Source organism: Triticum aestivum, chromosome 3D (genome assembly GCF_018294505.1).
Source record: "Triticum aestivum cultivar Chinese Spring chromosome 3D, IWGSC CS RefSeq v2.1, whole genome shotgun sequence".
NCBI lineage: Eukaryota > Viridiplantae > Streptophyta > Magnoliopsida > Poales > Poaceae > Triticum > Triticum aestivum.
Window position 1 is genome coordinate 254,979,117 of NC_057802.1, and position 14,641 is coordinate 254,993,757.

A 14,641-nucleotide genomic window follows, 5' to 3' on the forward strand; every position below is an offset into this window, starting at 1 on the left:
GAATAGCACCTCTGTTAGGGCAATAAGCCGCGGCGAGGTGTCGAACGAGCCGGGCGCGTGTATGGGCGCGCGCCGGGCACGTTGGACGCGTCGGGTCCGTGGCGTAGGTGTGCGTGAGCTAGCGCGTGTGTGCACGGGGCCATGCTGTGTGTTAGTTGGCGCAGCGGGCGCGGGTGTAGATCACGTCGGGCGCTGGACCTGGTCTCGCGGATCGCGTGCGTGCGCGGCGGGAGCGCGGGCCGGGAGCGCGAGGACGTGGGCGGAGTGCGCGAGGGGGGGTGCGTCGGGGGCGCGGTGTGGTGCGCCGATGGACGCGGATATAAACCCCCTCCTATCCGTGTGTTGTAGCGAGAGGAGGTGACGAGTACGAGCTCGGGAACAGGCGTTGTTGCGCCGGGGAAAAACCTCACTGTGCCTTCTGTTTGCTCCATCTTCCTCCTTTCTTCTCGTCTTCGTTGGTTCGAGCCACGGCCGGAGAGAGAGAGGTCAATGCAAGGGAGGAGAGGGCTAGGGCTAGGGCTAGCCGGTTCCAACAATTGGTACCAGAGCCACGTGAAGGACAGGGCGCGCCGGCGATGTCGATCGTCCCCTACGGCGGCGGTGCGGGCGGATCGCTGCCGCAGCTGGTGCCGCAGCTCACCGGCGACAACTACACGGCGTGGGCCATCAAGGTTGAGGCGAACCTCGACGCGGCCGGGCTGTGGGAGGCGGTGGTCGTGCCGGAGGACGCGGCGGCGGCCGTCATCGCGAAGAAGGACAAGCCTGCGCGCGCCTACCTCCTCAGTGCCCTGGCGGAGAACTTGTTGCTGCAGGTGGCGTCGAAGAAGACGGCGGCAGAGGTGTGGGCGAGCTTGAAGGCCGGGTTCGTGGGTGCGAACCGTGTGCGCGCGGCGCGGCTCGGCACGCTGCGCGGGGAGTTTGAGCTCCTACGCATGGCGGACGTTGAGACCCTGGATGACTTCGCCGGGAGGCTTGGTGGCATGGCGGCGCGCTACGCGGCGCTGGGATCGACCGTGGAGGATGCGGCTCTCGTAAAGAAGCTGCTCGACTCGGTGTCGAACCGCCTGTACGCGGCGGTGGCCGGGATTGAGCAGTTCTGCGACGTCGACTCGATGCTGTTCGAGGACATGCTGGGGCGGCTGAAGGCCTTCTACGAGCGGCTGCGTAGGCGCGGGCAGGACGGAGGCGGCCATGGCGGGGACCAGCTGTTGTACACCGTGGCGCAGTGGAGGGCGCGGGAGCGCCGTCAGGGCGGTGCGCGGGACGACGACGACGCGCGCAGCGAGGCTTCGGGCTTCGGCGGGAACCGGCGCGGCCGCTGCTACAAGTGCGGCGAACGCGGGCATTTCAAGCGCGAATGCCCACAGCTCAAGAAGGCGCCCGCGGAGGAGCGAGCCCTGCTCGTGGACGACGTGGAGGACGCTGGGCTGCTCTGAGCCGTGGCTTAGGGCGCGAATGTTAGGGCAATAAGCCGCGGCGAGGTGTCGAACGAGCCGGGGGCGTGTATGGGCGCGCGCCGGGCACGTTGGACGCGTCGGGTCCGTGGCATAGGTGTGCGTGCGTGTGCGTGAGCCAGCGCGTGTGTGCGCGGGGCCACGCTGTGTGTTAGTTGGCGCAGCGGGCGCGGGTGTAGATCACGTCGGGCGCTGGACCTGGCCTCGCGGATCGCGTGCGTGCGCGGAGGGAGCGCGGGCCGGGAGCACGGGGACGTGGGGGGAGTGCGTGAGGGGGGGTGCATCGGGGGCGCCGGGTGGTGCGCCGATGTACGCGGATATAAACCCCCTCTCACCCGTGTGTTGTAGCGAGTGGAGGTGACGAGTACGAGCTCGGGAACAGGCGCTGTTACGCCGGGGAAAAACCTCATCATGCCTTCTGTCTGCTCCATCTTCCTTCTTTCTTCTTGTCTTCGTTGGTTTGAGCCACGGCCGGAGAGAGAGGTCAGTGCAAGGGAGGAGAGGGCTAGGGCTAGGGCTAGCTGGTTCCAACAACCTCTAGCGGACCAAAGCGAGGGACGGGCATGATGAAGCGACGGGCATGATGAAGGTAAGAGAGATAGAGAAAGAAGGAGAGGAAAAGCAAATACAGAAGGAGACAAGATAAAGACAACCGCAACACAAAGGCGAATGAACTGACAAAACCCATCACACGAAGTCACACATGTGGACACGAGCCCAAAAACAGCCAAAGACCAGGTGATGAAAGCCATGTAAAAAAGCGACACCGCACAGTACAAAGCAGAGGGGAGCACTTGCCAGCGGAGTAAGCATCGTAGGCATCGGGGCCGGGGTGGGGGGTGGGGGCACGGCAAATTTTTAACCTGTGAATGAAATCATTTGATAAAATGAACTGCTCTTAAAAAATTTCACTTGGCTCACCTTCTTGAATGGCCGCCCGACACGAAGGCGCCACACTACACTGTGCAGCGCTTGACTGACAGGCGTTGCACGCTTAGCCAGTGTCGCACCCGGATGATTCAAAAAATTACTAAGTCGGTGTGAAGAGCTAGGCGCCACACTATACAGTGTAGCGTCTAACTCCTAGGCGTTGCACTAGTGGTTGCAGGCGCTACACTATATAGTGTGGCGCCTAGCTCTTAGGCACTGCACATTGACTTAGTAATTTTTAGGCAGTTCGAGGTGCGAGGCTGGACAGATGTGTAGCGCCTGTCAGTCAGGCGTTGCACAGTGTAGTATGGCGCCTTAGTGTCGAGCGCCACTCAAAAAGGTCAGCTGAGTGAAATTCTTTTTGAGATAGTTCATTTTGTAAAATGATTTTATTTAGAGGTCAAAATTGTCAAATTTACCAGGGGCACCGCCAGACAACAGTTAGGCACACAAGGAGGGAGCAACACAGGTCAAACACCGAGAACCAGCAGGCACGTTACCCAGCCACACCCCCCTATGGACCAGTAGCTCACAAGACCTACAAAGCATACAGACCGACCAAAGAAGGGCGGAACGAACACAGCTCCACACGGACATCGGCCTGATAGGACCAGCTGGACGGAACGAACACAACACCACACGGAGACCGGTCTAATCTATACTACTATTAAACAATTAAACAAGAACTTTTCTACGTGCACCCCGCAATTAGTCCCACAACCCCGCACAAACCAATCAGCACCACCCGATTAACCTCACAATTCTAAATCTAACAGCCCTCGTTGATCCAATACCTCTATGGTGTGCATGTAGCAATTTCCAATGACTAACCGTGAAGCGAGAGGGGTATTGGAACTACCAGTCCGCAAACTAAGGCAACTCCACGCCCTTGTATTGGAACTACCAGTCTCGCGGCCCCTACAATCATGGAAATATGATCGCAAACTAAAAGCAAAGATAATAGCACAGCCGGCTGCTGGCTATATAGCAATGCCATGTCATCATAAAGCCTTCTCTCATATAGTAGTCTGGCGTTTTGGCTGGCTATTAGCATGGCTCCATTTAATATGAAGTATTTATTGCTTGCAGGTGCATATGATCTGCTGTGATCTATAGTAAACAACATCTTTGTGGTCATTTCAAAGAGCATACATATACATGCCATCCATGCAACCAGGAAATAGGAAGACTGACTGGCATTTAGGCAACAAACATATGTCATACAGCATCATAGTACTCCAAACATGTCACACAGCATCATACTACTCCATAGCATCATGAGTAATTACTTAAGATTACATAAGTCTTTAAGAAAGCATTCAGCAAACATAATAGATAACATCTCCGGCAAACAAGCCGTTCACGACCACAAGCAACAATCATAGTTTTGATCTGGACGATGACAAAAGTCACAAAGCATGGAGGGTACTTCACTGGAAAGGAGCAACCACTCATTTGCATCAATAACCTTCAACCACTGTATGGAAAAGGAACCGGGTCAAGCTTAAAAATTTAGCCAATGCTAACTTACAGCATGTGACATCAAGAAGTAACACTGAGTAGTAATGATGGAGAAAATCACATCTATAAATCCTGTATAGCTACACAGGTTCAGTAAAAACAAATACTGTAACAATAGGAAGAGGAACAAGCTATAAAGAAGACCTCACTCTCTATACAAGCATGTTGGCAGATCAAATAAATTTTCTTGAGCACTAATACATTCACACGGACTAAACTATAGAGTACAGAACTATTTGGTTAACGAAAAGAACAATTTAAGATCAGAGAAAGCATACCTATAAGTAACAGCTGCCGCAATCACCACATCACAGCTCACTCCTGAAATAAAAATGCATGTAAGATATCAAGGTTACAGTAAAAAAAGGAATATGAACATGCAGATATCAATATTCCACCATGATTAATTATGATGGCTGTTTTGAAACTTATGCCAGATATGCTCGACTAAATCACTTTTAAGTTGGGCATGCTGTGGACGAGCACGAATAGTAGCTTTTCTACGCAACACATCTGCGAAACATAGATTACCACCAACATTCACTTCGGGAGGTAGAGCAAATGAAGCCCCCGGAATCTCATTCAAGTCAATATGAATTTTTGCCTGCTCTCTCTCATCTTCGATTATCATATTGTGGAGAATCACACAAGCCCTCATGATCCTTCCAACACTCTTTCTCTTCCATAGACGTGCAGGCCGACGGACAATGGTAAAACGGAACTGTAATACCCCAAAAGCGCGCTCGACATCTTTCCTTGCCCCTTCTTGCTTCTGGGCAAACAACTTGTGCTTCTCTATTTGGGGAAGTGGTATAGTCTTCATGAAGGCAGCCCATTCTGGGTATATACCATCAGCAAGGTAGTAACCTGTGGTATACTCATTCCCATTGACAGAAAATTGGACTTGAGGGGCTTCTCCTTTCAATGCATCAAAAAACAGTGGGGATTGATTGAGCACATTCAGATCATTATTTGACCCAGCAACTCCAAAAAAAGCATGCCAAATACGAAGGTCCTGGGAAGCAACGGCTTCTAGGATCATCGTTGGTACTCCATAATCGCCGCGGGTGAATTGCCCCCTCCATGCAAGAGGACACTTCTCCCATCGCCAATGCATGCAATCAATACTTCCTAGCAATCAATGCCGTGTTCTGAAAGTAACTAAGGTAACCACCAGGTGGGTGAGAATCCACTCCCCTGCTCAACGACATAAAGAAACGAAGAGCGATCAACACCGAACTACATGCAAGTATATACTCAAATTTGTAAAATCTGAATACAATACATTTGAGATGCATACTAGTTGATCACAGCAACTATTTAAAGGAAAAATAATCTGAATTGATCACAACAACTATTTAAAGGAAAAATCTGAATTGATCACAGCAACTATTTAAAGGAAAAATCTGAATTGATCACAGCAACTATTTAAAGGAAAAATAGTTTATGCAGTCATATATCATACACACTATCATGTGGAAACTGAAAAGTTACACTACACTGCAATCCAAGATTCAGCAAACGAGAAGTCACATGCTCCTGTACATCAAAGAAAGATCATCTAGCAGAAGAAACTTTTCTTTTTCTATCATTACTAAGCTACTAAAAATGAACTCTGAAAATAGACAGTAGAGTAGTAGATAGATTTCTGATGTTGTATCATCTAACTAGCATATCATACAAGTGTGTCAGCAGCTCTAAGAAATGACGCCACGATTCAGAGTTAAGCAATGGAGAAAATTCATACCATACTTGTGGATCAGAGTAGTCCATATTGCCAGCCATGTACCAAGGTGATGTAGAGTCACCGATGCAAGCAGGCGGTGCCCAGCAAGGACCTTGAGCCGACTTGTGGATCAGAGTAGTCCATATTGCCAGCCATGTACCAAGGTGATGTAGAGTCACCGATGCAAGCAGGCGGTGCCCAGCAAGGACCTTGAGCCGTAGGACCCGATTCACTTGGTTGCTGCAGACTAGCCGCCAGAGACTCTTGTGGTCTTGTGGGGATCCAAGTGCTTGTTCTCTGCTTTGAAGGGAAGGCCGGCGGGATCCCCGGCGGCGGGGTGGACTTAGGCGCCGGCGAGACCAGCAGATGCGCCGGTGGCGGGACCAGCAGATGCGCCGGCGGCGGGACCAGGAGATGCGCTGGCGGCGGGGTGAGCAGAGGCGCTGGTGGAGGGGCTTCACGAGGTGCCGGCGCGCGCGTCCGTTTGGACTGCTGACCCATCTCCTTGATGTGCGCCGGCGACAGTTCTAGGGTTCGGGAGAGGTGCCGATTTGGGGAAATTTGGAAGGCTTGATTTGGCGCGAGGAAGCTATTTGGGGCGACGGCACGGGCTGATTTTCGCGCGCGAAGGAGGAAGGAGAAGCGCGGGAGGCGGGAGAGGCGCAGGGGATCGAGAGCGCCGGCTCTAGCGCTCGCCACGGGCTGCAAGCGGGCGCAAAGCTCTCGTATCTTGTGCTGCAGCCCGGCGCTTGACGAAGCGCCCGTTCGCTTCTCTCTCCCTCTTTCTCTCCCCTCCAGATGTGATTTGGCTGACGTGGAAGGGCTTATAGCCAGCTGAGTCAGCCTTATTATACTTGCTCTAAGGCAACTCCACGCCCTTGACCTCGATCTCACCGTCTGGCACGATGGCGACCTGGTGTCAGACGCCGCCCACCAACAGCGTCTCCTGCTTGCACGGCGACCTCGCCGCACCGCTCCGTCGCCTCCGTGCATGATCGCCATTGCCGATTGTAGCCAGTGCCCAGGAGAGATAGAGCCTACCCCGACCCCGGTCTTGCCGCCGCGCCCGCGTCCGCGGCCGCCCTGCACAGGCGCCCGCCGCGTCCCCTGAACCAACCGGCCACACGCAGCTGCGATTCTTCAGTGCACTTCTTCAGGTTCGACTTCTTCCCATCTGTTGCAACATTTCTCATGATTAGATGTTTGAGAATAGAGTTCTAAATAATAAGCCGTTGCACCTTATCTGTTTTTCTAACTATATACCATGCACCCTATCTCCTGCTCCTGGTATCGGGAAAAAGTTGGCTTTCAGAATTTACAACAGTGACTTGTGCATAGTGTACAACTCTGCTGAAACACAATATCAATAAAAAGGACAATGTGGTATGTTTACAGAGATGAAACAGATATTGCTTATCTGCCTGTCAGTAATATCAAAACAAACGTCTCATGTTGATGTTCATGATTATATGCACAATATCCATGCTTGTAACAATTTAATGACATGAATATTCACATGAAGGAGCAGGATTTAAGCAACAACCAAACATTGGGTGAGTATCATCAACCAATTCCTAATTTGTGCCTACTGTTTTTGTTGTTGCTCATGTGCTAACTTGTGGATAAAATTTACTATGAATGCGGGCCCTCACATCCAAATTTCAGGGGTTAAGGTACCCCAACTCAGCAGAATACGTGACCCAGATTACACCATTGAAGATGCAGGTTAGTTCGTCGATTTAATTATGATGCAAATGTGTCAACAATGTTTATTTGACCATAAGTCTGGGTTCTCTTTCCTTTGTTCAGGTATGGATCCTTTTACCGGCTCAAATCAACTTGAAAATATGCCGGATAATGATACAAGAGTCCTTGTCGAACCGTCTCCGCATGGTACTCAAAACACTACAAATTTGCTAATTACTTTTACCGATCTTATGAATTTCCATAGTGGGCAACGACCAGACAGATGATCCATATGGAATGTTTGAGCCCATTGTTGAGCAAACCAATTTAGAAGGTACAATACATTATATATAATTAATCTTCACGTATGAAGGTCTTCATTTATAAATTTCCTGCATTTATGATTGGTAAATATATTGCCTACTAGACTGCTTGGAGCCATTGCATAATGGAGAAGCTGCATACCATGAACCTGATGAAGAAGGTAGAATATTTGTGGATCAAGGTATGTCCATAGTGTAATTTCCATTTTAGCACCCTCAAGTGTACATTTTATGATACAGATCAGGATTTGGTTCACATGGCTAATAGGTCTCCAGATCTTAATATTGACCCCATACAGAAGATTCTGCAAATACTAGAGTGTAACCCTTATGCGCAAGCTTTCAAGAGCCTTGAGTCTGTACCGAATCTACATGAGTACAAAATCTCACTAGACACGGATATCAACTTGGATCGACGAAGGTACAATGCCAGAACGACTTCTCAAGTGGTAGAAATATGGGTTGAAGGGAGCGCCCACAAAATTACTTTGACAGTGTTGTCGTGCATGGAAAAAAGGGAGACTGGCCCCTATATATTAGATCATACTAGGGGTGCGACGACCCATTGTCATAACCACTATTCTTCCCACGTAGGGAGACTGGTTGGAATCATTGCATGCCATATGTTGGGCCCCTGGATGACACGACCGAAAATTTAGCAGATATTCTGCACCACAAGGAAGCCAAGCCTCTGATTTCTATACATGTATGATGTTCAATATTAATCTAAATCCTTATTGTTTATGAATGAAAACGTATGTTTCCATCTATTTAGATCTATCAGATGAAAACTTGATTAGCGAAAGAAAGTATTGACGGGCACTGACTTTAAAAAACAGATAGAGCACCTGACTGAAATAACCATATATGTATGTATGGAAGAGATGTAGCTATCAGGCGACACCTTAGTAATAGTGAAATAAAAATAATACCTATCAGAGGTGTTCACTTCTGAAGTTTTCTTTTCCTTGTCAATTTCACATATCCCTTGGTCCCTGCAGAGGAGAAATACCATAGATCCCTATCATACTTCAATACACTAGATCCATCAACAGATTAAGCTATAATTTTGACAACAACACCTAAAAGGAAACCTAAAACCTTGTAAAGCAAACAGTTCTTTTTTCGACAATGTAAAGCAAACAAATACTCCTCCCATAAAGAAATATAAGAGCGTCCTATATTTCTTTACAGAGGGAGTACCACTCTGCAATGAGAACTACAACTGTCCATTTCAGTTCAGACTTTGTATGTACCACTGTATCTTGCTACGAAAAAGGTAAAATAGGAACAACACGGAGAAAAGAGTTTACAGTACCGACAACATGGAGAAAGAGTTCATTACATATGCTTAATAGTAATATAAGCATCAGATCTTAAATCTGGTCTATATTCATAACAAAAGATATAATTGCTGCTACTCATAGGATGAGATATTACACTATCAGTTGAGTTAAGCTATATCTGCAATTTTGTACTCCCTCTGTAACCAACTAAGTTACTGGCTGCCGGTCACTACACCCCATAAGAAGAAATTTAGTTAGTACAACCAGATACTATAACTCATAGTAAGAAGTATTATAGTTAGTAGAACCAAATTCTGAAATTTTGCAGTTACGCGTGGGCTTACCAGCTGCCACTGGCGCGCGGAGCAGGAGTTCTTGCAGCAGGCAAAGGCGACGATGAGCGCGACGCCTGCGGTGATCCCCACCGCCAGAACCCCATTCCACCTCCTCTCCGTCTCCTCCCCTACCAGCGCTTGCTTGTTCGACTCTTCCCCCTCCGCGGGCAGACGCGCATCTGGGGGCAGGCACGGGCAGCTCGCCGGTGAAAGCAAAGTGCCCGGACCACGGAGCTGGTGAGGCGTCGGGGCCTGCTCCGTGCTCAGGCAACGCCAACGCGGGATGGCCACGGCAGCGGATGCGGATGAGACGAATCCTGCGCCACCGCGTCTCGGACGGCCTCTTGCGCTGGGTCGCTCACGACCATGCCGAGCTCGAGTGCCTCCTCGGGGACTTCGGGGACCGGATCAACGAGAAGGGGCGTGCGGACCTCGCGCCGCCTCTAGGGACGAAGGGGAGGGGCGGCCTATGAGATGGAAAGGGGGAGCTGGCGAGCAGGGGAATGGGGAATGGCATGGAGAATTGGGCGTACCTCGCGTGGGCGGCGGAGACTGGAGAGACTGAGAGTGAACAGGTTTGTTCAATTATTTTTACGGGTGTGTCCAATACAACTGTGTTCTGATTTTTTTTAGAGAAGGTCTGATTTTTTTTATCATCAGGTCTTGTCACAAGGATTTCACACAGAAATTTGCAGTCGTCATCATTTGACGATTTTGAAAATCTTGTAAAACTATTTGTAAATAATTGAATATATAAAATCCCGTAATCATACATGTCATCTTGTGGTTTGTGGACATTAAATTCTATGGAAGTTAAAATTTAAAATAGATATTTTTATTGTTGATTATGTTTCGTGCATTGCACGTGCACGCTTACTAGTAGAACTAACTAACCGGATGGAAAGAAAACAACTCCACGTGGACACTGGCCGGATAGAACCTGTCGGACGGAATGAACGCAACAACTCCATGTGGCCATGGCCGGATAGGCAGGACGAGAGCAAGCACACCAAAATGAAACAGACGGGCACAGGCCAAAGGAGCAAACCCACCATATCCGCCCGGTAAGATGCCGGCTCCGCAAAGTCTCCCAACGCGACTGCCCGAACAACCATCCGGGTGTTGGGTGGGATAGCCGGGTGGGATCCAAGAAAGAGGTACACCTCTGCTCGGTGGCCCAAACATGCACACACGAGCGCACGAGCCGGCACACATCCGTACAGCCGGACAGGCTCCATGCACGACGACCCTCTTTATCCGGTGGCCCAAACATGAGGTGCCCCCCACAAGCGCACGGACGGCACATGCAGGGCAAAGGGCAACACTCAGTAGATGAGACGGCCCCGTGCGCACCCCAAGGCCACGCGTCATGGACCCCTGAGGCTGCTGGTTTGGTGACGAGCAACCTTGCCCGATCAGACGGCTGGGAGGGCGCCAAACAGGCAACGAGGCTAGATGCGCACGGATTGGACAGCACAGAGCGCGTGTGAATGATCGCGAAAGTGTTATTCAGGAGCCGCAATAACTGGTTATGGTTGCAGAATGGAGATGCTCTTAGTCTGAAAATTCTGGCTGGACAAAGATTGACAGCTTCGCCTATGTAGCTTGTCCATTTCCAGTTTGCCAGTCCCATGATAGGATATTTCCAATTTATTATTCTAGTGAGATGCCTTGAGAGATTCTAGTTCACATTTTCCCTGGTACTATTCTTCTCATCCAATTGGAACTTTATCAGTTAAATAGCTTATTGTTTAAATGTCCTTATCAGGGTGTTGAGGTAGTCTGTCCAGATAGAGCTTCCATGGAGCACGTGGTGTTACCAGCTATTAGTGCTTTTAGGAAAGGGGACATGGAGGGCACGAGAAATCTATTGTGAATATAACTCCAGCTTCTACTTGTGGGCTACCAATGCAATAATCCTTGCATCTTTTTTGAAAAACAGGGAGACACTTTCCGGCTACATATAAAATGAAACCACATACAATATCCAGGCAGAAGCCAAAGCAGAAAAAAAAGTCCGAAACAACAAGCTACGAGCTAGGAAAGACCTGAGCAAAATCTAAGTTTTAACTGACAAAAAGTCGGCAACACTAAGAGAAGGAAAACCAGTCCCAATTTATTACAATTCAGGGCCCATCACATGAGAGAAAGAGCTTCACAGAGCCTGGATAGCTTCAGTCGCTTGGCTGATGATGGAGACCAGGAGATGTCTAGGGGCGATGCAAGGCTCAAAGTAACTTGTTCTGCAGGCGGCCAGCCGACTCCCTTGGGGGATCTGTAGAACTGTTGCCGGGGATCTTCAATATGGAGCTTGTCCAAAGAATGTTCCAGCATCAGTGGGGTAGCTCAGCGATCTTTAGCCACTTAGAATCAGGAGAGGTTCCCTCATGTAGTTCGAGAGGGAGTTGCAAACAACCTCCAATTCCAGCTTTGTATGATCCTTCAGCAGAATCATCCAATGCCTGATAGTTTTCAAGATATTCCACCCACCTACTTGATTGTAGATCAAATGATGTTACTGAAAATCATACTATTTCTAAATTTCCACAGACACCACATAGTGGCAGTACAAACAGTATTGATGGCAGAATTCTTATTATTAGAAACCCAAAATCTAGCTACAAATTCATAATTTGTACCTAAATGTTTCTTAAAAAGGTCACTAATCATAGACCAAACTGCTCTAGCAACTAATGCAAGCATGAAACAAATGATGAACAGATTCATCCGCTGTGAAGAAAACAGTCCAGAAGTTTAATGATATGCCTCTTCCTAAGATTATCTGTAGCCATAAGTTTATTATGGGAGAGCAACCATAGGAAGATATGAATTTTAGGAGGCACAACTAATTTCCAGATAGCAGGGAGATAAACATGCTGCACACCTCTAAAGTTGATTACATGATAAAGAGAGCTAGTACTATATTGACCTTTGTTTTCTAATTGCGAAACTAAAGAATCAGTGTCATCCTGGAAAGATATACTACTGGCTATATCAACAAGTTGAAACAATTGCTCCATCATCCAATCATTAAAGATCCTTCCAAATGTAAAACTTCAACTGATTACCATCCCAAGCATCGGGAGGAAAGGTGGGGTCGACGAGATCGGGCGGTGACCGTAGTGATCAGTCCCACGGCGAGATCGGACAGGAGGAGAGAACGTGGGCACAATGGCAGGCGATCTTCTCCGACGAGACAGATCCGGGCGTCTGGATCGAAGGGTGGCTTCGATTCACACCGCATTCGCGGTGGCTGGCTCTTCTCGATCTGGAGAACGACATCCTCGCCGGCGACTATCTACCGGACGGCGACATGATTGAGGTAGGTTTTAAATTCAAACTTGATGTTTATGACGTCGTTGTTGGCGATTGTGTGCAGTTGGATTTATGATCGAAGACACCGGTGATGATCGATTTGACGGAACCGATGGTCCATGCAAGACCGGGTGGACGTTTTTGGGCACTCTTGGAGAGTGACGACGAAGATCAGGTGGAGTGCCACGTCCCCATCGCCACCACGGTCACCGGAATGCCCATGGCCTCACCGGATGCCGATCCATTGCCGGTGTCCAAGAGTACAAGCGATCGGCGTCGTCCAAAAACTTCGACTTCCAAGGCGGCTATGAAGCCATGGATCGGCCCGATTCCCAAGGTAAGGAGAGAACCTGTAACTATGTATGATTTTTTGCCGGAAAATTGGACTCGTGTCACGAGGAAGAAGAAGAAAGGCAATTTTTGCCGGCCACCGCCGCCGCCAAGATCGCCGGTGACGAGATCGGCGAGCGCTGTTCGAGCGGCCAGACGGGCTCGTTTGAATGCGTTATTGGGCCGTGGACCTGACCTGGATGCGGGTTTGAATGTGACGATGGTCGTGGGTTCTCCTGGTGCGGGCGAGGCCCAACCAGAGGCCCAAGCCTCGCGCAGCCCTGAGCGGACGTACGTGCATGTATCACCGCAGACAGTTCATCCTACAATTGAGTCTAGGGTTTCAAGTTCGGGCTTTCCTTCACTGGGCACAGGACGGGCGAGGAGGATCTCATCCGCCGGCGGCATGGCAGGTCGTGGTCAGCCGCCCACCAAGCGAGGGCCACCTTTCGCCGCTGGCGCCTCGGCTTCTGCCGGAGCTGGTCGTGGCGCTCTGCCGGCCACTGCTGCCGCGGCGGGCGCGGCCGGTCGTGCAGCGCCGCCCGTCGCTGGTGCTGGTGGTGTTGGCCGTGGTGCCACGCCGGTCGGTGGGGGTGGACGGGGCGGCCTACTCCTTCCAAGGCCGGTGGCAGCGGGGCCGGGGGCAACGGGGGTGCAACCTCGAGTCGGGACGGGTCGGGGCGCCCAATCTTCCGCGCGACCGGGGGCCGATGCCTCAAGTGCGCTGACGACGACCCACGCGTCCAAAACCAACACGCGTCAGCCGGATGAAACGGCGCAGCTACCAACAGCCAAGGCGCTGGCCCTGGGAAGGGGTCGCGGCGTGCAAGGGCGTGATGGATACACTGGTTATAGCAGAGATGGTCAGAACTACAACCGATACGGTCAGTGGGGAGATGACGGATATGATGCTTATGGTGAGGGACTGCACCGTGGATCTTCATCCGGTGGCGGCTGTGGTTATAACCAATACAATACTGAGGACACTGGACATTTTCAAGGTCCACCCGGTAATTTTGTTGAAGGTGTCGCTGGACCCAGGGATCGATTCCGAGGTGGCTATCGTCGCGGTGGGAGAGGGAGACGACCACCACCGCCACCACCGCCTGCTGCGGATATGGCCTCGGAGGAGGAGCTCGAGCATACAGCTGATGGGGTGGGAGACCCATCCACGTTACCCGCGGCGGCAGTGGACGCGGTTCGGGCTCTGGCAGCAGTGCATGTTCCGGTGACTACTGGAGGTGCTAAGTCTAGGATGGTACGTCTGATAAAGGACCGGAGAAAGCGGAGGGTGAAAAGCTCTCTAAGTGGGCAATTAAGAAGAAAAAGTTGCCCTGCTATAGATGTGGTGAACCGGGTCATTTCGTGGCAGAGTGTATGAATGAGCTTTGTGATTATTGCCTTCGCTCCCAGCATGTGACCGGGGAATGCCCTCTTCTTTCCGGTCCTAAGCCTGGCATTAACATTTATGGGGTCTGCTGTAAGGAGTTGATGTTTTTTGAGACACCGGAGGTGGATCCTCTACCACAGATGGTTGAGAGTTCCTTCCCGGCAGTTATCAGAGTTACTAATGGACAGTTGACCGAGGCTCAGATCGTCAGACAGCTACGTGAGTTAGTGCCGGGTAATTATCAGTGGCACCTGGAGCAGTTAGAAGGTCAGTCTTATAAGGTTGACTTTCCCACTAAAGAGGATCAGATGCATTTTCTTAAGTGGGGTTTATGCAGAGTTACGA

The 14,641-nt window shown here is 50.4% G+C and overlaps 1 protein-coding gene across 5 annotated transcripts; it reads right to left on the reverse strand.

The window, feature by feature from the left end:
- Nucleotides 1-3,565: 3,565 nt before the first annotated feature.
- Nucleotides 3,566-9,837, reverse strand: LOC123078338 (pistil-specific extensin-like protein). Of its 5 annotated transcripts, none has more exons than XM_044500810.1 (7): nucleotides 9,271-9,837; nucleotides 9,081-9,155; nucleotides 8,573-8,635; nucleotides 5,841-6,805; nucleotides 5,653-5,743; nucleotides 4,184-5,102; nucleotides 3,566-3,861 (listed from the first exon to the last, which is right to left on the reverse strand). In XM_044500810.1, exons 4-6 carry the CDS (start codon nucleotides 6,631-6,633, stop codon nucleotides 5,027-5,029), a joined length of 960 nt encoding a protein of 319 aa, XP_044356745.1. In that variant the 5' UTR covers nucleotides 6,634-6,805; nucleotides 8,573-8,635; nucleotides 9,081-9,155; nucleotides 9,271-9,837; the 3' UTR covers nucleotides 3,566-3,861; nucleotides 4,184-5,026. The 5 variants fall into 5 exon arrangements, with proteins under 5 accessions (XP_044356745.1, XP_044356744.1, XP_044356743.1 ...); XM_044500809.1 differs by lacking the exon at nucleotides 9,081-9,155 and having other exon boundaries at nucleotides 4,184-4,226; nucleotides 4,437-5,102; nucleotides 9,271-9,836; XM_044500808.1 differs by lacking the exon at nucleotides 9,081-9,155 and having other exon boundaries at nucleotides 4,184-4,226; nucleotides 4,304-5,102; nucleotides 9,271-9,836.
- Between the last annotated feature and the right edge of the window lie 4,804 nt (nucleotides 9,838-14,641).